General features: G+C 37.0%; 1 protein-coding gene across 1 annotated transcript in view; it reads left to right on the forward strand.

The window, feature by feature from the left end:
- Positions 1 to 25,889, forward strand: part of PRKAR2A (protein kinase cAMP-dependent type II regulatory subunit alpha) — a 70,070-nt gene that overhangs the window by 14,169 nt on the left and 30,012 nt on the right. Inside the window, exon 2 of the mRNA XM_030043612.2 lies at positions 11,658 to 11,693. Within this exon, the coding sequence (XP_029899472.1) occupies positions 11,658 to 11,693 (36 nt within the window). The remainder of the gene's footprint in view (positions 1 to 11,657; positions 11,694 to 25,889) is intronic.

Here is a 25,889-nt window from a genome sequence, read left to right on the forward strand (position 1 = left end):
CCCTGAGCACAAACAATTACATATTCCCCTTCTGTGTAATTCACTTATTTATGTTGGAAGCTATACTGAAGCTAAGCAGTATCCGTTAAGCCAATTAGTCTATTGGAGAAGGGCACTAGAGTTAGAGCAGTAGGATTGTGATGACTTTCTGTTCTGATGTTGCCTCTACTTGTGTCATTATTTTTGTGGCAACATATCAATATCTTAACGAGCTATGGTATTGAAGTTTCATTAGATTTGTGAAAAAGTGTTTGTTATGATACTATGGCAAAGATAGTGGGAGACAAATTCCCCAAGAAAATGTGTATTTCATGAAAAGCAAGTGTTGCTGTTCTTAGAGTTCCTATGTCCCTTTTACCTACTGGAAAGATTTAAATACCTTGGAACATGTATAAGATCAGTTTGTTGGTGTAACAACTAGTTGCTTGTATTGGACAGATAACTTTGTGTGTGTATATATATACACACATACACTTTTGTCTATATAGACTGCTGATCACTGCCCCATTTGTCAGAAACTTACAGAAGAGTACAAGTTGAAAATATGTATATGATTGTGAAAATGTAATTTTATGTTACCATGGTTTGGGAAAGATTTGAAGCAAATGATTATGCTATTAACTCAGTGTTGCTTTTTTCTTAAAAAAAGGTAACTATATTGTTCATTCTAGAATAATTAGTCTGACATAGGAAAGTGTCTTAAATCACTGAGCATACCCGTTAATTGAATTCTTTTATTCAGGTGCTCTTACATGCTTAGCAGTGTTCGAGTTTTAGATTTTTATAGATGCTTTGAGCTTCACTACACAATTTCAGTTGCACTGAAGTTCAGTTTATTTGCCCTCTTTTGTGTACAAGTTAGATTTGCTTAGATACCATAATGAAAGATGTGTTTAGTTTTATCAGTCTGTTGGCTCCCTTTGAAAATTATGGCTGAATATAAACTATTTTGCTTGTAAGTAGTTTAAGGTGCTAGTAAACTATATTAGGTATGGATAGCATTGTAGAACTGTTTCATGATAGCAAATATTTGATTTTTCAAGATACCTTTTATGTCCTGATACCGCATTATTTAAAGACACTATCAGTCTCAGTAGGACTTTATATTAAGCCTGCCAAGCAGCTGCCAAGTGCAGATAGCCAACATTTACATTCAGTGTTGTGTGATGGTAGCTGTGACATGATTCCAATTAAAAGCTTGGTCTGCACACTGCAGATGTCTTCTGAATATTAATGTGTACTACAGACAGAGCAGATGGAATCTCTTTAAAATACAATGCAGTGAATGTAAAATTAAGCTTGGGTTTCTGGTGGAAACTGGGAGGCAGTCAAAATTATTCTTTTTTTCTTTGTTTTTCATTGCTAAACCACAAGAATGTCTGTGTATCATCATCTTTCTTTACATATAGGAGGAAATCAACTCTTAATTATGCACCCAAATAAAAATACAGCATTATGCCTTATTGAAGTGGTCTTAAATGGGAAATGTACCTAGAAAAATATTAGGAATGCATGCAACATTTGCTGTGCCTTTCAAATACGCCTCTGCCTAAAGGACAGATATGAGGCAACAGGTAATAGTTGAAATGTAGGATGTCTATGAGTTATTTGAGGAGTTGTTAATTGAGAAAGGCTGTGTAAAAGTATATATAGGTGTGTGTGTTTAACTGGGTTTTGAAGATGTTGTGTGAAGTGTATTAGGAAAAGTTCATCTTGGACAGGAGGGGTAGTATAAAACTGGAAAATGAAGAGGGTGACAAGAACATCAGTGGTGCACTGCAATGTAGCGTGTTGCAAACCTGAAGTTAGTAGAAAACAGCAGCAATCCAGCTGTGAAAGTGTGTGGATTAATTACTTAAGTATTTACCATGCTTCTATGGCAGTCCTTGAGATACAGAGTAAAGCCTTGGTAGGAATATATTAAGTCTTGGAAATAACAGGATAAGTGTGGTATTGAAACGGAAAGTAGAAAGGTTTCTATGTGAGTGGGAATTGTAACTTTCCTCTTTGCTGCTGCAGTTGTCTTATCCTCTCAGGCAGAATGCATGTGTGTGAGAAGGGAGCATGAGCTGTTGTGTACAGGGGGAAGAGGTTATAGAAAAGGCAGTGACAGGAGGTGTGAAGTATGTAAATCCAGTACACTGTTTAACTCGCTAGTGTTATTACCATAGCTGTGACATGCTTGTCTCCTACCCTTTTCATACTTAATTTTACAATAGCTTATACCCAAGGCTGTGTAAACACTAAAGCCAGTGCCAGTGATAGCATTTTCTGCTACACTTATATTACTTCAATGAAGATTTTCCCCCAGATCTACATTTGGATTATGTTTGGCTATTGTAGTTATATTGCCTAGCTAATGTTTCTCTCAAAGTTACTGGCCTAGCTGTAAAGAAGAGGCTCCTGGCTTGAGCAAGGTTACTTATTTAAGTGATAGATGCATACTTTCAGAGCAGTTGGCTGTGTGCTGTTCCTGAGGATAATACTCACTTGATAAGAGTCTTTTTAAAATCTAGACCACAGTGAGACTGAGAGCAGAATTGCCCATGAGGTTTGGGAGAGGACAGCAGTGACTGGGTACTGTCAGAGTGAGGAAGAGCGGTGTCTGGACCTCACTCAGGCTGGTTTTGATGATGCTGTCCCAGACCACAGGTGTGGGTGCCATTTCCCTTAGGGAGGAGTGTAGAAATTGCCTCATGAATCTGACTTACCTGTCATGAGAGGCCTTTGGTGGGTTGTTGCTCTCACTAAAGTTTTCATAATAATGTTTAATGTATTCAGTTGTTCAGTATGATAGTGGGACTTCTAATTAGGCTTCTGAAAATGGAAAAACAAGTCATTTTGGCTGATTTCACTGGCAGGTCAGGAGGAGTGACTGAGACTATGCTCTTTGGGGCAGTGACCTACATACCTTAGGCTTATACTTAGTAGTGGCTCTGTGCTGTGATAGAATGCCAATTTAATAATAGTGAAAAGTATAAAAGATTGTCACAGGTTTATGTAGGGGGGTTGTTTGTTTGTTTTAGCTTTATTCACATTGTGTTCACCTTATACAATTCGTTAATCTGTGGAAAGAGATTTATGCAAGAGGCGCAGTTGGAAATAATAAAAATGGAGTACCTTACTAGACACAGTTAAATGACATTTTTTGTGACTCATTTAGGAATTATCTCCAGGATTTCCGAGTGTGTTTGGTGAAACTCAGCTTTCCAAATAAGCCAAAAGACGTTTAAGTGTTGTTAATTTGTAACATAAAGCAATGACTCTGCACCTTATAATCAATCGAAGGATAAAAATGTGGCCAAAAGTCTTTAGGGTTTGATGTTCTAAAAGATACGAAGATGTGAAGTGAAGTCTTCTCAGTGTCCTAGAAATCAAAGACATAGTAAAAACTCAGTTGAAATGTGAAAGTGTTGCTTTAAAAGAACTGTATTTGTCAGAGTCAAACGTTGCTTTAAACAGCACTTCTGAAGTTTCTACCTAAAATATTTTAGACAAAATTTGTCTTCATTACATTTCAAAGATCTTAAATACGCTGAAGTATTAATCCGTACACACACACACCCCCCCCCATGTACACCCCCCAATAGCTGTGATTTCTGGTGGGAAGGGAGTCTGGTAAATAAAGAAGTGAAGATTGAAAGCAGTACTGGTAAGATACAAGGGAAGAGTCAAGAGACTTGGAAAAGGAAGATGCTGTCCTTCCTTTGCCACTGCACCTAGACATGAGGATGCGTTGCCCGTGTTTCTTACTGACTGGGAAATGCCTCATGGTTCCCTAAGTAAGATGCAACTATCTTGTCCTATATGAACCATTTATTTCAAGGAAACTTGCAGTTATTTCTCCTTGGTTACTCTGTAGTCTCATACTCATCTTTGACCCTTTCTGGCTTTTTCATTGTCAGAGAATCCCTATGAAAGTCACTTCCAAATATGTTCAGGATCTTTACTTTTTATCATCTACTTAATGTTGGGTTTGTAAGCCTAATGTCATTCTGGTTCTTAAAACTTTTTTTGCTCGTTTGCTTCCCTATCTCTGAAATGCCTTCCTCTTTAAACTTGCTTCTAAAGCCTAAGCAAATTTCCCTTTTTCACTTACTATCTTCCCTTGCTGTACCCTCCAGTGTCTTGCCTCTTCTGACAGTACTTAGAAGAAGAGTTGTCAGTTGCTTCTCAACTCTCCTAGTTCTTTGCAGCATCTTTCCTTTTCTGTGCAATGTATAATTTTGTCTTCATGACCCTTGAAAAAATTCCCAAGTCTTTCATTTCAGTACCTGACAATTTCCATTGTAGTATCAGCATATGGTTGTATCTGTAATCACTGTGAAATGTGTCCTTTCAGCTGAGGGTTGTACCTTAGCACTGGGAATTTGTCTAATTTCATGTCTCTAAAGCAAGTGCATGCCTTATTGCTATCTCTTTGATCTTCATAATATAGATTACTCTCATAAAAAAATCAATGCAGAAAAAAGTGCTGTGTTTGGCTAGATGTCTGAAACATGTCAGCAAGAAATAGGAGAGGGCTGTGTGGGTCATGCCATTGCAATGTCAGATAATACTGAGTGCTGGTTGATAGGTATTCATTCTCCTGTACTTAGGCTTCAGTCAGGCTGTATTAACTCCTGAATTCTGAGAGCAGGGTTCATTGCATAACAGGGTCGTGGTCTTTTTTGGTATTGAATTAATATCGGCTGAGAAACATAATCAAAATAGTACCATGCATGACTGTTCAAATTCAGTTGTGAAATGAGAATATTGAAATAGTGACACATTTTTCTAAAATGCCTTTAATTCAAAACAAACAAAACTCTTAATAGCAGTTCTTGACTAAGATGTTATAACCAGAGGTTCACCCAAATTTCTTTCAGAGACTCAAGTAAAGATGTATGACTTTCTTGAATTTATCAGCCATTTAAAGTCTGTCCATTCCAGACTGCATATTAATTTTTCTTCTTTGTTTAAAAAAAGCCAACCCAAAATAGCACAGCAGCTTTAATAACTTTGTAAAACATCTTTTTTTAAACTGACATAGATGCCTTGCTTGTTGACTCAAGTTTTTCCTTCAGAAGTATTTATTACATTCTTTCTATCAGAGGTGTTCTAAAAAACTCTGAAAGTGAGGATCAGGGCCTCCTGAAAGCATTTTTCCATTTTGTGTCAGTAATAATTGAATTGGAGACCAGGATGTTTTGCTACTTTTTTTTTTTTTTTATAATTTATTATCTCTTCATACTGATGAGAGCTATTTTTAAAAATTGGGAATGAAAAGGTATCTATGCCTCCATTACTTCTCCTGTAGCAGAGAGGAAAACAGTGTTTAATAATAATGGAAAACAATAACAAAAATTATAACTTAATAGATGTAAAAGTCTCTTACAGAAAAGTAAAGTGTGTGTACACAGACAATCCTGGACCACAGTTTCCATTCTTCTGCCTCTTTTTTTTTTAACGTTCCATGCTCCCCCTGTTCATCCTCTTAAAGAACTCGCTTCCTCTCTAGTGTTCCCTGACCTTTTTGTCTTTCTCCGAATGTCTGGCATGCTTCAGTTGACACCCATCAGAATCTCTCCTGCCTGACTCTAACCAGGTTCTGAGTTTCCATCCTCTTCTGGGCGGGTGGGAATAGAAGGAAAAAAAAAAACACTTGACACCTGTAAACTCTTGGCTATTTCTGTCTGTTTTGCTTTTCTGAAAGAAACATTGACACGTGGACTGTTGGGTTCTAGAACTGCCTCTCAAAAAACTGTAGTAGTTTGTAGCCCCACTCATGCTCCCCACCTGATCAAGCAGAGATGTGGAAGGGGTAAGTGGAATTTGCCACTGTCCAGCAGGGACATCCTGAAGGAAATCATGGATACGTAACTATTATATTAATAACAGTCACAGGGAACCCCATTATTTTACTGGCTGAAAAACAAGTTCAGATTTGAATTTATTAAAGTATGATTGTGTATCTGATGATGAAAGTCTTGCTTCTGCTATAGCATTACTTTTTAATTACTAGAAATCCTAAAAAGTTGATACTTGAATCTTTTAAATTCTCACAGTTGTGATGGTTCATATTCATGTAAGTCCATTAACATGGTGTGTAGAAAAACAGTTTGACAGCTGTAGTCTAGCACTTCCTTATCGTAACTTAATATAACATTCCTTAGAGACAGTCACGCTTCAGATTTATACTCTGCTCTGCCTCTGGTATTTCAGCTTTAATAGTTTATAGTGTCAACTCACATGTTGTTTGGATAATCTTAATTGACTTGTTAAGTAAGAGCAGTTTACATTCTGTTTCTCTTTTTGTTTCTGTTCACGTAGGATGATTTTGTGCTGTGATTTGATGGGAAAGTACTCTGGAAATCACTGATTTCTGCTTATTTGCTTTAATAAAGCCTGTGCTCTACGATCTCTGAGTACTGTACTATGGAATTTATGCAACCTATTACAAACTTTGCTCCGTCTTTCATCAGGAAACCTTCAAAAAATTGTTGAGCTGCTTAGAGTGTTACACAAAAGAGCTGTATTGAATTTTTGTGTGCACGATAGCTTAACTTAGTCTGCTGCTATAAATTGCATCCAGTATCAGAAACAATCAGCATGTGGGGATTTTTTCCCCCAGTTGTAATTAGGAAGTGTTCACAGGTGCTAGTAAAAAGCAGAGTCCTTGTTGAGGAAGAGAAATAAAGTTTTCAAGGTATCCAGTACAGAGTGGTAACATCTAGTACTCTTAAGCTCATGCCTGGAATGCCAGTTCTTCGTTTGTCCATGAATTTTTTCCTGTGACCCTGAACTGATCTTTTGAGTTTTATTTATCCTTTCTGTAAGAATTTAATGTTCTTAGTATGTGTAACAAGAGAATAGCAATAGCTGGGAGAATGATTGTTGTAATTTTTCTGTTAATTTCAAGCTTTATCATCCTCTGTAACTGTACAATGCTTATGAGTAGTATAGAGAAATAATTTACACTATTATGGTAGTAGTGTAACATTTAAAAAGCTTGCTAGTGTTTTTTACCAGTCACTTTTCAGTACACTGACAAAGAAAGGATCCCACGCACTGTAGGAAAAGCATTCTTTTAGTTCTGATTTGTAAAGTTGGAGAGCAATTTCACTGTCACTTGTTTGGCTTAAATACTTTAATTGTTGGTTTGGTTTTGAAAGCAGGGGTAAAAAAAGGTAATATCTGTGTCCTTTTTCTTTTCTATACTTTTTCACCTATGGGGCTGAGTCAGAACTCTTGTAAGTCAAGCATGGTGAGCCAAAATCCAGCATCAGATATTTCAAAGAAAGTCTCAGTGCCAAAGCAAACTGAAGAATATTGGAGAAATTCCTGTTTTTTCACTTTTGGAAAGTATTTAAAAAATAATAACAAAATCTGTATTTAAAAAAAAAAAAAAAATCTGTTTGAGGTCAGTGGTTCCCAGCATTATCGCATACCAGTCTCTGTTTCTGAAATTCATATCCCTAATTTTTCAAGTGAGAAAACCAAATTGAATGGAGCCACTAACAAGTGGTAGTATAGCTGCATGGTAGTAGTGCTGTTTGATGTAAGGTATACTTGTGAATTTAACTAATGGAATGTACAGTACTGATTTATTTATGCAAATGATTCAAATAATTTTTATTAAATAAATGGAATGACATACTTCGAGGAAGAAAGGTTGTGCAGTCTTTTATTAGTGACTATGTATGTGACTTTTAAGCATAGTTAGCTGATTGAAGATATTGTAAAATATTTTTGAAATTAGGAAGCTGAGCACCTTTATAGCATTGTTTCTTCTTTGAGTTTATGATATGTATGTGGGATTCATATATATATATGAATGAATGCCCACTATTTTGTTGTTTTTAATTTTTTTCCTTTTTTTTCCCACATGCAGGAAAAGGAGAATGATGAGTAAGGTTAAGTGATACTGACATAAAGCTGATAACTACTTATTAAATAAGTATTTGATTTAAACTAGATAACAGACTGGTTCTAGAAACTGCAATTGTAAATAAAAAAGAATCCTACAGCCAGAAACCTGTAATTTTTTCAATCTGAAACAGCCCCTGTTAAGTGTTCCTATCTAGTGCTTAATTCAGTCTGTGCCTCAGGATGATATGGAGAATACATACATGTTCAGCAGACATTTCTGACTTTTCTTGAACAATGGAGTAGGATCGCTGTCCTGAGTCAGTTCTGGCAAAACTGTGGAATGCACAGCTTGGTCTGCCTTTCCACTGGTGGTGTCACTTGCCTTTGGCTGCCAGGGAGGAAATTGAGCTGTTTTGATCTCTTCTGGTACAATGGTTTAGTATACCTCAGTTTTTGTTGTGTTTACCCAATTACTGAGTCTTGGCTCCCATAAGCCAAGTAAAAGCAGAGACTGTGCCAAAGGTATGAGACATTTTGAACCGGAATGTTGCTGCATCTGAGGTTTTGACATAACGGAGAGTTTGCAATGCAATCGTCTTGCAGCAAAATCTTTTAATCTCATTATAATTTCTGCAATTAATGTATAACTGACTGAGACATGGCCCATTGGTGTGCAGGAGGGAAATTCTAAATGTAGGTACAAAAAAAAAAAGAATTGTTTCCTGTTTTAAAGCCGCAGTTTCTTTTTATTGTTGAAGATACCAGCTCTACTACTGAGTGGTACCAGGTTGGTGTGCTGGATTCAGTGTGTTCCTGTTACAGTGTAGGCAGAGGTGTGCTCTAATGGCTGTGCTGGTGTAAGAGGTTACTATTAGTGTATCCATCTCTTGCTTTAAATTAGATGCCCTTTAGTGTTCAGTCTAGGAAATAGGCTGGGTTAACCGTAAATGTATTATTCCCTTCCACCCCATCTAATTTTTTTGGAAGCTGTCCACAGACTAATCTAGGTGTATGTGGGACCTTCAGGAGTTGTTCTCTCAGCTGTCCTTGATGCCAGGCTTTTCTCTGTGTACTTCAAATGACAAAACACAAGGATGCCATAGGAGTGGATATACTGTCTGTGCAATACTGAAAATAGTTATAAACAAAGAGAGCTTTTCATTGGTAAGCCAGAACAAAAGAAAGTGCTTATCTTCTGCAGTAAGAAATGTCAGATTTTACCTCTTTAGCATAAAAATAGTCATCTTCTGACAACATATAAAAGTGAACCTGAAATTTTGTACGTGTTAAAACTGTCACTGGTGTAAGGAAAGCAAACTATCATTTTAATCTTAAAAGCTTTGTGGAGGCAGAATAATAGTGCTGTCTTAACTGTCCTTAAAAGGTTATGTTTTTCTCATTTTTAACACTGTGGAAAACATGATGCTGTTTTGATGACACTGAACCCTGCTATGGGATAAAATAACCAGGATTCTAAAAGAAGACATAGTCTTTGAAAAGTGGATTTTTTTTCTATGGTACCCAAAGTATGTCAGAGTTTCCTGTAGTATATTAATTCTGTTCAAAGATGTTAAAATGTTACTCTTAAACATGAGTAAGAAATGGGTGTAGTAGTCAAAAGGTGGAGAAGAAAGTCTGCATGGTTCAGTTCCTGAAATAAAATCATGTATTTACTTATGGTGTTGATTAGAAGTATCTGAATCCATATATGAGAGTAGTTAAACATTTAATTGAAACTGTAATGACCTAGATGAGGTGCTTTTACTGCAAACTTATAAAAGTATGTTTTGAATGTAGTATTTCTCTTGTAATAAATCATTTTGTAGCAGGAACTGAACTAATTGGTTTTGGTCCTGTTGTTCTTCAATATCTTAGAACTTGTAGGCATCTGTCTGTGTCTCTAGTTAAGAAAGTAGTGAGTTTCCCTGTTTCTTAAGGTCCAAATTTGCTTGCCAACTTTAAGTAGTTACTCAGTTAAACTAGCTCAATAAACTAGAGATAAGAATGCATGTACTGTTGCAGGGTAAATTAATGTCTAGAGCAGTATTCTGTCACCACTGCTGGCCACAGGCAGGCCCATGTGAAAAAGTTAAAAACAGGGCAAAATGTATGAACATTTTCAGTTCAGAGTTGTATGAGTTTGTTTAATAAACCGGAATGGATCTCTCTTCCAAATGCCTGTCTCCCCTTAAGGTGATATAAACTTCTTGCATCCATGGTGTCCTTTGACAAGTGAAATATATGCTGCCCTTATTTGCAGGAAGGGTTGCTGCTGTCAAAAAGTGCTTGAAGATTTGAAAATAAAGTTTCTTGAATTCCCAGGTTTATCATTCAGTGGTTTTGAACCTCTTCAAGCTTGATGTATGAAACACTGCGTCAGTGTTATTTTTATAAGGATTATGCTGTGTTATAGAAGTTTAGGTAGCGATCTAAATTGCAAAATAGAAAATAATCTTGCTTTTAATACTTAGCTTCTTGTTAAGCTGAGCATTGTCTCCTTGTTGATAGATTTGGCTGAAAACTATGGATTTAGCCTGATTATTTCCCCCCCCAACCTCTTCTTTATTCTGATTTCCTTTATCATTACAAAAGAACACACAGTAGTAACTCTGATATATATTTTTTTTTTTTTTCCCTGGTATTATTCTCAGCTATGTGTTTTAATACAGACACGGTGGTTGTAAACATGTTCAGAAGAACCTGAGTTCTTGTGTATTTGCTTAGGAAAGCATTGTTCTTCATCTTCTGGTGGTGCTGAGATACTAAAAAGTTTCTAATTTGTAAGAAATTATGGGATTATTAAGATTTTGGTAGCATGTGTTTAATAAATCTGGCTCTGTGATGCACATGCTTTAATGTGGTATAAAGGCTCATCTGATTCTTAAATGTTTAAAGAATGGAATAGAAAGGTCACTGGTTGTATCGGGGAAAAAATGTAATTATCAGTTGAGGGGAAGAGGAATGGGAAAGCATGGAGCATTCAGAATAAAATTACTTTGGTTGTTAGTGGTGAAGGGGAACATGGTGTTTTGGTGGTGTTCTGGGTGAAGTTTTACAGGTTGATTGCTTTTTGTGTTGAGACTGCAGCAACTCACAAAGACAGTAACTTGGTTACAGTGAAAGGGGGAAAGAATACTAAAGGTTGGCTTAATGTCAAAATGAATGTGAATAGTGAGTGTCAGGAAGTTCATCCCAAATTAGAGATAAAGTTCAAATACCTTGTATACCTAACAGCATGAACAAAGCAGCAATGAAACAATGGATCCTCCATCTCAGAATTTAAATGTGTGCCCTTATGGAAGATAGCCTTGGTCAAGGATAGATGAGGAGTTAGTATGGGAGCACTGCCTGAACAGTTACATGGCTTGTGTTGTGTAGGGGTATAGAACAGTTTAGCTATTAAGTTCCATCAGCTTTTGATCTGTGTTAAGTAGGTATAGCTAACTTAAAGTGCTTGAATGTTTTGTAATAATGCTAAGTAAAGTGGTCTGGGAACTGATGATAGGTTAAGATTGGGTAACCTCTGTACAGGTATATTTTTTTTCAGAATTGGGTAAAAAAAAAAAACCCCAAACTGCTTACCCTCCACCTTAGCGTGTAATGGCCTTTTGGAATATCAAGTTTTAACTTTGCGTAAAGACTTATTGGCTGGCAAGTAAGTGGATGAAAGCTTTATATTGAAGCTTTTTTTAAAAAAGAGATTTGTATGGGATTTGTGTCATAAAAATATCATGATTATTTAAGATGATGACTTTGAATTGGTAATAATAAATAACATTTGTAATTTTGATTTGTTTATTTTGCAGCTCCAGTTGTTAACCGATACAACAGGAGAGTATCAGGTATGATTTCCTTTTAAGAATTTAATGTTTCTGAAAAAGTTTTGAAATCTGTATTTGACTAAAGGAATTACATTAAAAATTACTTTACTCTTCATCACTGCCTTATTTCTCATACTTCTAGCAGTATTTTTATTTGAAATAATGAGCATTGTTTCTTAATTCACTGTAGAAACCAATGGGCAATACATCGAGAGCAGTTTAGAAAACAGTTCTGTGGGTGATCACAGACTATTGAAGCAACTTCAGCAGTAGTAATGATTCTGTCCAGAAAAACTTCCCAGAACTTTTATGCAACATAATAATTATGGCAAAGGCTTGCTCTGTAGTGAATTGAAAAAGTGGCAGCTTCTTTCTGCTGGAACACATCTCCTAATCTTCCATGTTGTGAAAAAGTTTATCTCTGGTCAGAATACAGAAATATGGGGGGTGGGGAGTGTCCCCTGTTTGTTTTAGCCCCTTGCTTGTGCAACTGATATTTAAAGTTGTTGGAAATGTGTCTGTTCACTTGTTCTGGAGATGCAGACTATGCTTTTTTGTTTGTTTGTTTTCTATCTTAACCAATATTAAATGCTTTAATGAGTAGCTTTTATTCCCAACAAATTCTTTTTGAACAGTATCACGTCAACAAAATGTTATGTGTAGATGAGAAGGTATTGTATTATTTTTTCAATCGAGGTGCAGTGTGGATTGCTTTGCATATGTTACCTTTTTTTCTTCTAATATTTAATTGTAGCATTTTGCTGGTCTAGAAAGTCATTATGGTTCTGGTTTGAAAAATGTCTTTATAAAAATGCCAGTGTGTTCAGTGTGTTCTCTCTAGTTTTCAGTTCAAGTCTACTCAGTTTGTAACTTTTGTATATGATCTCACACGTTCTTTGGTATGATAGTTATGGTGGGGCATTGTTGATAGTATGGTATTTGTGGTATATAAATATAAAGGAGATAAATACATGTTTAATTTTATGTGCAAAATGTCCTTATACCCATTGCTTTACTACTAGTTGCTTGGGTATGATTAAGGGTATGACTGTGTATTTATGCCACTACATGTAAGTAATTGTGAGTATAATGAGAACTCTTAAAAATTGACTGTGCTGGTAGTTTTGGTATGTTATTACATGAGAAATTTAGGCAAAACAAAACTGCATCTTGAATAATGGAGTTTGATACTCTGATAGTAAATACTGGAAGCCATACATTGTAGAGTATCTTAATCTGGAGATTCCCAAGACATTTTCATTTCTCTGCTAATTAAACTAGCCCATCCTGCAACCTTCTGATGGAGTAAAATCTTACAAATGAGAAGTGGCTGCATCTCAGATTTAAGTTCAAATAAAGGCTGCATTGTTCCCGAAGTTAAAAAGTTGAGCCTCAATCAGAGGGTAGTTGTAATCTTCTTGAATCTTCAATACTGAAATGTAGTATTGGTACTGAGCTACTCTTAGTTAAAAAACAGGTTCCTTCATTGAAGGGGTCTAAAGGTTAATGTGAACAACTAAACAGCAAATGTAAAATTGAATTGCTGACTTACACAATTGGATTAAGGAGGACTGTTTAGATGCTTAATAACACTGCTGCTCCAAGAGGAGCTAGAATAATTCAGAGTGTACAGTACATGTTAGAATTGTCATGGAGACAAACATTAATAGAATATGTACATTTTACTACTGTGTGTTAAATACTTTTCACAATTTAAAAAAAAACCCTTTTCCCTCCACTTTCTCTATACACACTGTATAGGTCATGATCAGTGTGGGATTTGTTAAAATGCTAAAGAGATGCAAACAGCATCCATGCATATACAAGGAGACCCCATTTTCTTTCTCTTGGCAGGAGAAGCACAGAAACCTACTGGTTTGGGGTGGTGGGGAGTTGTTTGGTGGTTGGTTTTTTTGCACTCTGTACCTGCTGTGTCTGTCAAGAAGTTACCCAAACAGGAAGGAGACTGGGAGGGTTCTCGTAGGTTATTGAACTCAGCCCCCTGCTATCATAGGTAACCACATTTTATAATTCCTTGCATAAAATGAGTGACTGATTTGTTGGTTTTGGTGCTCTGAATTTGATCTTATTTCCTTGTTAGATGTGTTAGGTTTTAAGAAACTCTTCGTTCTGCAATTTTTACAAGATTTCTTTTTTTTTATAAACCAACAAATAACAAACCAACATTGCATTATGGATTACTCAATGTACTATCTAAATATATCTGGTTTTAACTAAGGAAGTAAAGCAGAACAAACCATGGAGAAGAAAAGCTGACACACAATTTTTTTGTAATTGCATTTTGTGTATTCTTTTCTGGTCTTCTATTCAGAAGAACTCTCTGCTAGTCTGTGTTGAACCTTGTCAGTCCTACCAGTGATTGTCATGTTTCCAGTGCACTGTACATTTGTAAGGGGGGTAAAGAGCAGAGCTAAATTATTTGCTTGTATCAAGATTTACATGCACAAAATTGTAGATTTACAGTACTCTGCCTGAACAAATAGGAGAAGAATTTCAAAACTAACGTTGGACATATTGAAGAAAAGACTTAAAATTCAAGCAAGAATATTTTTTTTTTCTTTTACGCATTTGGCTGCCTAGGGAATTATGGCATTGCTCTCATTGTTCAGTAGGTCAAGAATGAAAGTTAGAAAAAATGCAATTCTAATTAAAGGAAAAGATGACAAAGTAATTGTCTACATTATACATACACTTTAGGACAGGCTAATAATTGTTCTGGTAAACAATTCAACTAGATATATATTCTTGGAGACTTAACAATTGTTTATGACCCTTTCTTACACATAGCAGTTACAGAATCTCTTTTAAGTTGCTTTATTAATGTCCTTAATATTATATTTGGAGTGTTTACTCCTGGTCAGTTGTGATTAGCTGCCTGAAGATAACAGCATGATCATGATTCCCTTGGTGGACTAATGCAAATTCTAAGGATGCATAAAGCCATAGAAAAAACCTGTTGTAATGATTACTGAATTTTCATTTAGGTGTTTATTTTTAGTTATGAAACATCTAAACCTGGGGCTCTTGACTGTATTGGCAAATATTGTTTTAATGATTGTAAATATTTGGTTGTCATTCTTTAAGACTTACTCAAAATATGAGTCTTCTGACACATGGCGAGAATTGGTCAGGAAGTTTATTTTTGCATTTTTTTAAAACTTCGAGCAAATTAGTTTACTTCTAGCTTATGCAGTACCTCAGTAAAATACTTCAATAAATCAGGATTTAAGAAAACTGCTTGACAAATAGTAATCTATTACAAAGGTCAAGCTGACCTTGTACATTAAAATGTATCTTGTTTATATTCTTTTTGTCCAAAAGAGGAATGAATTTTATTCTACATTTGTCAAATCAGTGACTGAAAGTGATGATACTGCTTTCGTATCCCCTAAGTGATAGTAGCACATTCTCACATACTGCTTCTTTCTCACCCTGTAGTACTGAGAACATGGGGTTTCATTCTGCTCGCTTGTGCTCCCCATTTCTGCAACATTTGCTACTTACTGGTCTCCTAGGCTGATGTGTTGCTTGAGAGGGAGGGATAGTGTTGGTTTGCTTGGCATTAAACTCTTCCAAGCAGTTCGACAGCTATAAAGGCTCTGCAGGGAATCCCATTTGCTTCTTGACCAGAGAAACATGGTTTTGTGTGCTGGTCAGAGATTCAGCCAGCAAAGCAGGGGTCCGTGGGTGGGATAGTGAGAAACTCCACAGACTGTGCAGGAGGATCATCCTGGAAAAGGGGGCCTTATCTAATCACGTTCACAGAATTATTTATAGAAGTGCAGAGTGGTAAAGTAGTGTTCTCATGAAGAGAAACAGCCTTTTCCAGGAAATGCTAGGAGGGAGGAAGATAAATGAGAGTTTGATGTTCCCCTAGAAACTTATCTAATAAATAGATTACTTGTGTGTAGCGTGTTTGGCCATGTAACATGTTGAGGTTCCTCAGTGTGCACACAAAACTGTTGTGTTGGTAAGTTCTTATTTGTATACAGGCTGGTGGCTGGCAAAAATAGTCCTCTCTTTCCAAAATCATAAGCTATCCCTATGTAGAAACTAAAAAGAAAAAAAAACAAACCAAAAAACCCAACAACCCACTGATTTAAAAATCTCCTAGCTATAGGATGCCATAGACTGTGGTGCCATGGGCAATTTCAGTGTCAGTTACCCAGCAGAACAGTTGTCTTGCTGCTGCTTTAAGTTAATTAGCAATGGCTGAGCCTTCTGCTAGTGTGAGTAACTCATGTTACATGGCTTGCTGACTGACTCAGTCTGCCCAAGCTTGGTTTGAATGGCCTGAAAACCATACAGATTCCTTCCTCCGAAAACTTGGACTGTGTTGAAATTCATACTTGCTTATTATGTTTCTTGAACTTCCTCCAAGCATAGGGGCTCCTGACAAACGTTGTTAGTCGCTTTTCTGTAGTGAAAGAGGCTGCAGAGAATACCAGTGAGTATCTCAGCCCTCGGTTAGTGACTACAGGGTGCAGGGAGCTGGGAGAAATAAGTGATACCTCCTTCCTGAAGTAATAATATCAAAGCTATTTCAAAACTAGAGGGAAGAGAGTGTTGATATTTGTCCCATTATAACAACTGATATGTAACATTGAAGAGAATTTTTCTCTGATGAATGAATGAAAGTTAATTGTGGTTTTGGAAAGAAGAGTGTGACGCCTACTACAGTCTCACTTGGGCATAGTTTCTCCTCTTTTAGTTTTAGCATGTTTCGGAAAAGTAAAGGTTTTTGCTAGATTTATGTATTGCCATTTCTAGACAACTTTGATTCATTCCACAGAACACCCACTCTCCAGCAGACTTGCTGACTTCTTCATGGGATAGAAAAAAAATCTGACAAAATATGACACCCATACCATACGCATGTGGCAGAAAGCTTTCATCTGTTTTCTCTAATTATTTCTGTTTATCTGAGTGACCTCGTATAATTTATCTCTCTTGTATGTTCCTGTGCTCCCTCCTCAATCTTCTTTTGGCCTCTGTGGGATAGGAATGAGATTACAGTTTTCACATTCACCAACTATATAAGCAGAATAATTGAATTGTATAATCTAGGGAAGCAATATATGATCATTATTTCCCTGGTATTTTTATACCAGCAAAGTAACATGACTGTCATGTTTTTTAATATAAAAAGTAATCAAATGAACAAGACTTGCTTCAGTTAGTACCTTTGGTAGGGCAGCTTTCATCAGAGACTCAGTGAAGTGAGAAGGATCAAATCTGCTGTCCCTGGAATCAGGTGTTATCCCTCTCCTAAGATATGATTGCTGAATAAATGTTTACATATGTAGAGGATAATTTTGTTTGAATGTTACTGAATCCTGTCTTCCTGTGTATAGTGAACATTAACATTGTTGGGGACAGTGACATTTAACACTGTCGGTGTCCCCAACAAATATTGGGTTTGCAATCAGTATTTTCAATCTTTTGCTTCTCTCTAGCAATCTGACAGTATGGTTGGCTTTTTTTTATTTTTTTTTTTTTGTTTTGTTTTAATCCATCTTCATATAACATTTTAACATGCTATTTTTAGAGGGTGTAGGTACAGAATTTTGTACTGAATAATGTTTAAATTGATGTCCCCTGACATGTTCTGGCTTTTTCTTTCCTCATAAGATGAAATTCCATAAGCGGCCTGTATGACCATTGGGTCTTCAAACTCACTGGTTCTTCTCCATTTTGACTATGGGGGACTTTTAACCTTGAACACTTAATTCCTCTGCCTCCTACCAAAGATGAGCAATCATCTCATGAAGTAGATATGTTGTTAAAGTCTGATATCTCTCTGGGCTTTCTAGTGAGATACAGCATTTTCTTCACACCCTGGCAAGTTGAGATGTCAGGATATGATAATATTATGCATAGTAAAATCTTGTTAGTAGCTTTTAGCCTTTTAAAATGACAGCTTTAAAAAAACCTGTTTTCTAAGAAAGCTTTTATATTAATTATTGCCATGCAACATGTTAGTGTTTGGTAAAGAGTACTGTTTTGGGATCCTGTTAAATTAGGACATCTAAATCATAGCAATGAAGCAAGAAGCAACAGTTTTTTGGGGAGGTTGTTTTGAGTATTTTCTCTTGCAGGATACTATCTATCTGCTACTTCAGTGATAAAATCTCATCACTTCAAATCATCAAGTGAGGAAGACTGAGTGACTGACTTTCTCTGTGCCATTCTCTTTGCTTTCAACTTACCAGACTGTGATTATCAGAGGATGACTTAAAAATCATGATCTGGTTTCTTCTTTTGCAGCTACTTTATGAATTTCTATATTAATTATTCACCGTTTTACAAAACTGATGGCATAATAACTTCTGCTGAAAGGTTTTCAGGCAGATGATAAATTGTAGGAGACTTTTGAGTTAAAAAAATTCACACTTTTACTAATGGCACAAACAGCTTTCCGGTTTCAACAACCTGATGCTTCTATCATTTTTTGCTAGCCCTAATGATTGCAAAACTGATATCATAACTAGAGTGAAAACAATTCATTTTGAAAAATGTTGATATGAGCAAAAGCCAAGTGTGTGGGATGACAGATGAAAGTGGTGATAAATTGTGTGGGAGCTCTCCTGTAGGAAAGTGCCTGAATCATTATTCGTTAAACAAAAAAACCCCCACTTGTTTTCTCTGTTTGCAATATTGGGACTTACTTAAAAATTCTTGGCATGTAATTGGCATTCAGTGAATAATGAAAAGCTTATTTTTGGAAATTAACAGTCGTGACTTCACAATTACTTGGATTTCACACTGTTGTGAATAATTCTGCTTTTAATGGCTAGATTTTTTTATGGCGTAAAGAGAAATACAACACTTAGTGAGCATCCTTATTTAAAACTTAAGTCAATGCAATACCTGGTCAGACAAAATCTGATCCAATCCACTCTATGCAAATATAAGTGCTACAGTGGAGTAGAATTCATTCAGTTTTCCTCTTTTTAAATTTATTCGTTCTAAATAATTGTTCATGCTTATAGTGTTAGATAACAATTAGAAGTTGTTCATCAGAAGTCAAATATTTTAACTCAAATTAGTCCTTATTATTAATTGGGAGAATAAGGTATAGCTATGCATGTTTATTAAGCAATTAATGCAGTAAGGACCAGTTTTCAAAAGTAGTCAGGTGGGAAAAGGTGCAGGTGATTAACTTTCATTAATTCTTTTACATTAAAGATCTCTAAAAAGCCTGCATAAATGCTAGTCCATATCTTCAGATACATAAATACTTCTGAAAATATCAGCCTTCAGGTGATTTTTTTTTTTTTAAATATAATTTTGTTCTCTCACTTTTTGATGGGTTGGAATTTAATTTTTTTTTTTGAGGCAAGATGGAAAAGAGAACTGCCCCCCCCCCCCCCCCCCCCCCCCCCCCCCCCCCCCCCCCCCCCCCCCCCCCGCTCCCTTTTGTTTGGAACCCAAACTGATTTTTAACATGTGAATTAAAGCCCAAATGAAAATATCCCCACATGGTTTGTTGTGCACAAAAACCTGAAAGCAAACACACTGGAGGAAATCTCAAAATGTATGTCACGATACAGGCTAAAAAGGCAGTTTTACACTTAGTGCAAAACATGGTGCTGTGATGTAACACCCAAGGTCACTCCACATATATACATGTGCTTTGTGTTTTTCTTGTGAATAAATCAGGCAGCACTTTATCCCTTTTTCAATATAAAGTTTTACACAAAGTCGTAGATGTTATGCTCTTATACTGATCAATACACTCATGGAAAGTTTAGGTTGCTGTCACTTAAGATTAAATGTGAAATGGATTGAATAGTCAGTGTAGAACAGAAAAGTTTAAATGTACCTGATTTAAATATGAAAGGACATCTCATGTAGTTTCAGAAACTTTGCTCATTTTTAACACTAGAACACCTGGATGAGACTGTGTACTCCAAATCATGCAAAGCTTTAGTCAGCATGCTGAAAAAACTAGCTACAGGGAATATAATGGGTTTAAAGCAATCTCAGTTAGGAATTGCTGTGAGCACTTTTATAGTGCTCTCTTTAAATGAGAGACTTAAATCAAGGCTTGACTTTGGGAGATGGCTTCTGCATGGCTTGTGCATGGCTGCCTGAAGCACTTACCTGATTTGGATTAGTGTGTCTGAATGTATGTTTTTCCCATGTTTCCAAAATTGGGGATAGGAAGGAGTGTAATCTTCTTAAACTCACTTATCTTCTGTAACGGAAAAACACCGAACTACGTGGTTACAAATAAAGCACACAAGTTCTAACTGCTGAAGTTCTGCCTAATATTAGTCTTTTGCCAGACTACTTCAGCCGTGGCTTTCCTGTAAACCAAATCCATTTGTTCAGTGAGCCACTAAAGTTGAGAGTTGACTCATCCTGAAGATGAGTTGCATCAAGTCAAACAGTTATGCCTGCCCCATTACTAGCAATCACCAGGGCATCTGAGTTGCTCAGTAGCTGCACAGAAGTGGGGGTAGCTGGTGGGTTTTTCTTCAAAGACAGTAGGTTTCACGTTCCCTGCTCTGCTTACGTGCCAGGACAGGAAGCAGTCATTTCAAAGCACAGGGACCTGGGTGCTTCCACATCATTGCTCTGCACAGTCTTTTTGTGTCGAAGCCATGCTGGTCTTGTATTTTTCCCTGTCGCTACAGGTAAATAGGCATTACTTGTTACATGAGGGGTAATCTGATATTTTAATCTACTTGGACATTCTCTAGAAATCTTAAAAAATCTTATCTAAGTTGCTGAACCATTAATTTCAGAAATGCCTTCTAACACTTTGACATCCTTCAATTCTCTGTCATGATAGATGTCAGAAAGATGTGGGTAATTTTTATTGCTAAATATCTGCTCTCCTCTAACACACAAATGCTTCAGTGCACTTTTCCCAAGACGCTCGTGGTTCTTTTAAAATATTATGCACCTTATTGAAGGTTTAGCAATTCATGTATCAGAACTGCAAGTATAAAATGAAAAAATGCCTTGGTCTGGAAACTGAAAGAGAATTTCTTATTTCTAGAATGGAAAAACACCTTTTCTGTTTTATTCCTCAGCTAGAATATCTTTTGTATCTACTGTTTGCAACTAAAAGCCTCTAAGATAAATGCGGTTTTTTTGGAAGGTATGTATTTGAGCCATTCCTTGGAACTTGGGGTGTTTTGATGTAAATTGAATGTAAAATGAACGTTCTCCATGCTGTTCTTAACTGAGATAAAGTAGAGCTGTGTTTGTCAGGCACGTAAACATTATTGGTGCTTAATTTCTGGTTTTATCTGCCTTGCTTGTGTAACCAGTTAGAAATGTGGTAAGATTTATGTGATGGGCAAGATTTATGTGATGGACTAAACCAGAAGATCATTAAAGCAGAAGCCTTCCTTCTACAATTGTGAATCTGGGTGCTCTGAAATAGTAGTAGCATCATGTTTTCCAGGAGACCTTTTTTTATGGATGACTATCTCATCGGTAAGGCTCTCTTAGAAGGCTTGAACAAGGTCAGCAGCATGTTTATCCATTTCAGTCTTCTGATTTCTTAACTTGCAAGAATAAAGCTTGCTTCATTTGAATTTCTCAGGCTGTACCGCACAGAATAAAAAAGTCTAATTCTAAAATACCCTGCTGCCATTTTAAGATTTTTGTTTAAATGTAGTGAAGGGAGTTGGAAACAGAAGTAGTAAATTGTAAATTACTGTTTAAGGTCAAAGGGGCAATATTTCGGACTTGGTTGTGACCATGTCAGAGCTGTGAAATCCTTTTATGCTGCCACATGGAAAGCTTTCTTATTTTTAATTAGTCCTCTACCATGATGGAAAGCTTTTTGTTGTTTTTATTTTTCACACAGACTCACCTCTTACTGCAAGCTCCAGAGCACACTAGTGTCTGATGGGATAGTGGGCTCTACTGTTACGAGTAGAGACATGGAAGCCAAAAGTGCAAGAGCCCTAGTTGTGGCTTAGCAGATGATTTCTGTGAAATCAGGTAATCTTGTCCCTTGGCTTTTCCAGCTGTACAGGAGAGACACTACTTGCAGAGTGCTGTATTTTATCTACAGAGTGCTTTCATGATAAGTCCTCTGTAATTTGTAGGATATCATACTATCAATAATTAAATTGTAGGATATCATATTATCAATAATTACAGTCTAGGAATTATGTAGAATTATTGGAGTCTATGCACAAACGTGTATTTAGATGATCTAGAAGCATTTTATTCAGTTATTTTTGGCAGTGTTTTACTCTATGAAACAAAGTAACCTCATGACCTTATTAATATTATTCTCCAGCACCTGGCTTCTGTGAGGTGGGAGGGTATGACCCTTTAACCACTTGTGAGCATGTAAAGTAGAAGGACAAGCTAACTCATACATAAAGGCATTAAGTAAAAGTTGTGCCTCTGTATAATTAAACAGCCAACTACATAAAGCAAATACAATTATAAATAGCTGTTGGTTTAATAATAAAAAAAAAAAGGCAAATGTCATGTTCATCTGGTTATACCAAAGAAGTAGAAGAGCCTGAAAGAATTCTATCCCCAGTCCTCCATTGGCACAAGTTTTTTGTTTTAATTGCTCCTAAGTAGCAGGAGGATTTAAATAAAGATACACAGGCTGAGGATTGTCTTCTGAAGTTTTCCTGCAGTTCAGTAGGATTGCCCCCCCCCAATTTGCCTCTTTCTTGGACAGGAAATGTCTTTCTGTAATAGATCCCAGCAGCAGGTTCTCAAGCATGCTAAGGACCCTTTGGCCTATTATTTGTCTAGTGCTGTATGCCCCTGCGATGGCTGTGGCAAAGCAAGGCCTGTCAGTTAACTTGGGGTGGTTTCCATGCTAGATACTGTATGTTGCAGGAGGAGTTAAACAAAACAAAACAAAAAACCAAAACCTGAACAAAGCCTACCTAGAAATAATAATTAAGTAGTAATGTATTGTACTTTACGTTTGTCTTCAAAATGTAGTTGAAGCAGTGTTGTCTGCATGTGATACTTTCATTATATGTACGTAAAGTTATAAATCTAAAAGAGACTGTGATTATTTACTTTCCATTTATTATTCTAGGTCTTTCATAATGAAAGTTCTCATTTGCCCCTAGAGAAATGTAATTTTAAATACTTGGCCAAATCTTCCTGTAGTGGAAAAAAATTTTAATTTGTGGCTGTATCATTTTAGTGGCTGTTCTGCTGTAACACATTGTCTAAATTGTTTTACTCTATAGCTGATATATATGATATATATATATGATAAAGCCTTTTAAATAAACACTTAGAACCAGATTATTATTAACCTATACGAATTTAGTAAAAATATTTGAAAAATGCATTCAGAATATACAAAACAAATGTACGTATGGAAATAGTTGTCAACCAATTGTCGTAATTTTAAAGGGCTTATTATATTTGCCTGTACTTATGCATCTTGGGGGAAAAGATGTCTTGTGCATGTAGAGTTGGATTTCCTGCAAAGAAAAAAACCACATTACCATAAAAGGTGCCATGTATAATTGATTATGCAGTCTGTTCTGAACTCATGACTGCAATGTAGTATGAAGTAGGAGTGTGTGACAGTGGCATTACAGTTTTGTCACAAGCCATTGTCACTGGAACTGTTGCATTTCTGTCTTGATGGGAAGAAAACAAGCTGGAGAAGTCTGATTTAGATATGTGCTGGTTTTGGCTGGGATAGAGTTAATTTTCTTCATAGCAGCTAGTGCAGGGCTATGCTTCGGATTTGTGCTGAAAACAGTGTTGATAATACAGGGTGTTTTCGTTACTGCTGAGCAGTGCTTACCCAGAGCCAAGGCCTTTTCTGCTTCTCCCACCACCCCACCAGCGAGTAGGCGGGGGGGGGCACAAGGAGTTGGGAGGGGACACAGCCGGGACAGCTGACCCCAACTGACCCGAGGGATATTCCAGACCATATGGGGTCATGCTCAGCATGTAAAGCTGGGGGAAGAAGAAGGAAGGGGGGGATGTTGGGAGCAATAGCGTTTGTCTTCCCAAGTACCCGTTACACGTGATGGAACCCTGCTTTCCTGGAGATGGCTGAACACCTGCCTGCCCATGGGAAGTGCTGAATGAATTCCTTGTTCTGCTTTGCTTGTGTGTGTGGCTTTTGCTTTACCTATTAAACTGCCTTTATCTCAAGCCACGAGTTTTCTCACTTTTTACCCTTCTGATTCTTTCCCCCATCCCACTGTGAGGGAGGTGAGCGAGCAGTTGTGTGGTGCTTAGTTGCTGGCTGGGGTTAAACCATGACAAGACAATACTACTGGAAAGTATGTAATCATACTAAGGGAATGGTTATCAAAGGTTTCTGAAGGCAAGGATAGCAAGCACTGTAATACATCATCCAGTTCTCTTAAATGGCCCAACCTCCCTGGGCAAAAAGTCTATCCAGAATTGTGCCTTGGGGTAGCTGTGAACTAGAGCGGGTCCTTTCAAGCTCTGCATGTGACCTCAGTTTTACTACTCTATTAAAGCAGTGGGCCTTGAGAAATATCAATAATCTCCACATCAGAGATGGGCATTTTCAAGTTGAATTAGGGGCATAAGCAAAGCTTTAGGTAAGCTAGGTGAACATTTTCACCTGTTGCTGTGTATGTACGCCAGTACAGCGAGGCAACGCTGGCTTTTCACAGAGCTGGGTGAAACAGTGCAGGATTTTAGGGCCTTACAGGCTTATCAATGTCTCATAGGCTTCTTTGCCTGACAAAATGATCTGTTCAGCTTTCCAGCCTGAGCAGGCTTTGGGACCATGTGCAGAGTTGCGCCTGAACCTGTAATCCCTGCTGGACTGAGCTGGTTTGGCACAGCCGTGCTGAGTGACTTTGTATCTTTGCAGTTAATCTGTAATGCAGAATAAGTCTGCCTGTGAAGAACTGAGTTATTTTATTTTAATTTCTTTTTAACTGTAAATGAAATTTGAAGCTGTTTCCAGAATTGAAAACCCATTCTTCCCCTTTGCCACCTAAATTCATTATTTCTAAATATTTTGCAACTGAAAAACCTTACACTTGATTTGACATATATGGCCATGCAAGTGGTTGTGTGTTTGAATATTCTGCGTTGGTATTTGACAAAGATTTGAGGGGGTGTTTTTTGCTCAAGTCCCAGTCATTGTAAGTCGTGTCTCAGTTATGCCTCCTTGAGAATTAAGAATGAAGTCAGGAGGTGGTACTGCTGTGGGTACTCCTGCATCTGGGGATTTTCATGTGGCACATAAAGTAAAAGAGGAAGACCAGCCTTTTAGGATCTGAGATCTCAGTTTTAGGCTGGTGCAATAACTTTCTTTTTAACTAAAAATTTACCCTTGATTTCAGTCAGTTCTCATTAGTGAATTGAAGGCTGAAACAGCTGATTTTCCTGCAGATGGCTTAATTGTTTTTCAGGTTTCAGTGTTGCTTTTCATTCTAACTGTCATAAATGTGAAAATTGTTCAGGTAGTGCAAATGGGTGCAGGTTCTGTTTCCCACTTGCTGGACTGAGGTATGAATCTGTCGTCTGCTTTGACATGGTGAGATCTTTAACTTGGGAAACAAACTGCAATTTCTGAACCAAAAATTTCTGAGCTATTCAGCAATAGAAGTGAGAGGAAACTTGAAGTTGTTTCCCAAGTGCAGAAAATCACATTGAGCTGTGCCAGCAGACCTATGTATAAGCTCTGTTTAAGCTTCCTAAGTTCATCTCAGCTACATCATTTTGGAAGTGCCTGCTTTAGCAACTTAGCTGTCAAAGAGGGATTGACAAGCCACTGGAAGTGGTCACCTTTCCAGCTGGCGTAGTGCTCCCAGAGGAGGCTATGCATCTGTCCCTTGAGAGACAGACTTAAAAAATGTTTGAAGCTTTGGCAAACTCAAATGCAAAGAATGCCTTAAACATAGTGCAAGATTACTGATCTGAATAAGTAACTAGAAAAGTTGTTCTGCATGTACTAACCTGGGTGGATTTTCATAGGATCAATTGGAGGTAATGCATCCACATAAGTAAAGATGAGAGAATAGGATTTCACTCTGAAGTACAGAAGGTGCTATCCAAAATTGCAAAGAGAATATGGCAGAGCATGTCTTTGCTACTTCTTCCAATAACAACAGAAATATTAACAATGTATTCACCTTACATAAAACGTAAAATTTTCAAGTCCAATATGGAAATTTTTCCTCCTCTCGTGTGTGTCTGAAGGTCTTCAGGCCCCAGCCTCTTGGCTACTGTTTTGAA

Source organism: Aquila chrysaetos, chromosome 20 (genome assembly GCF_900496995.4).
Source record: "Aquila chrysaetos chrysaetos chromosome 20, bAquChr1.4, whole genome shotgun sequence".
Lineage (NCBI taxonomy): Eukaryota > Metazoa > Chordata > Aves > Accipitriformes > Accipitridae > Aquila > Aquila chrysaetos.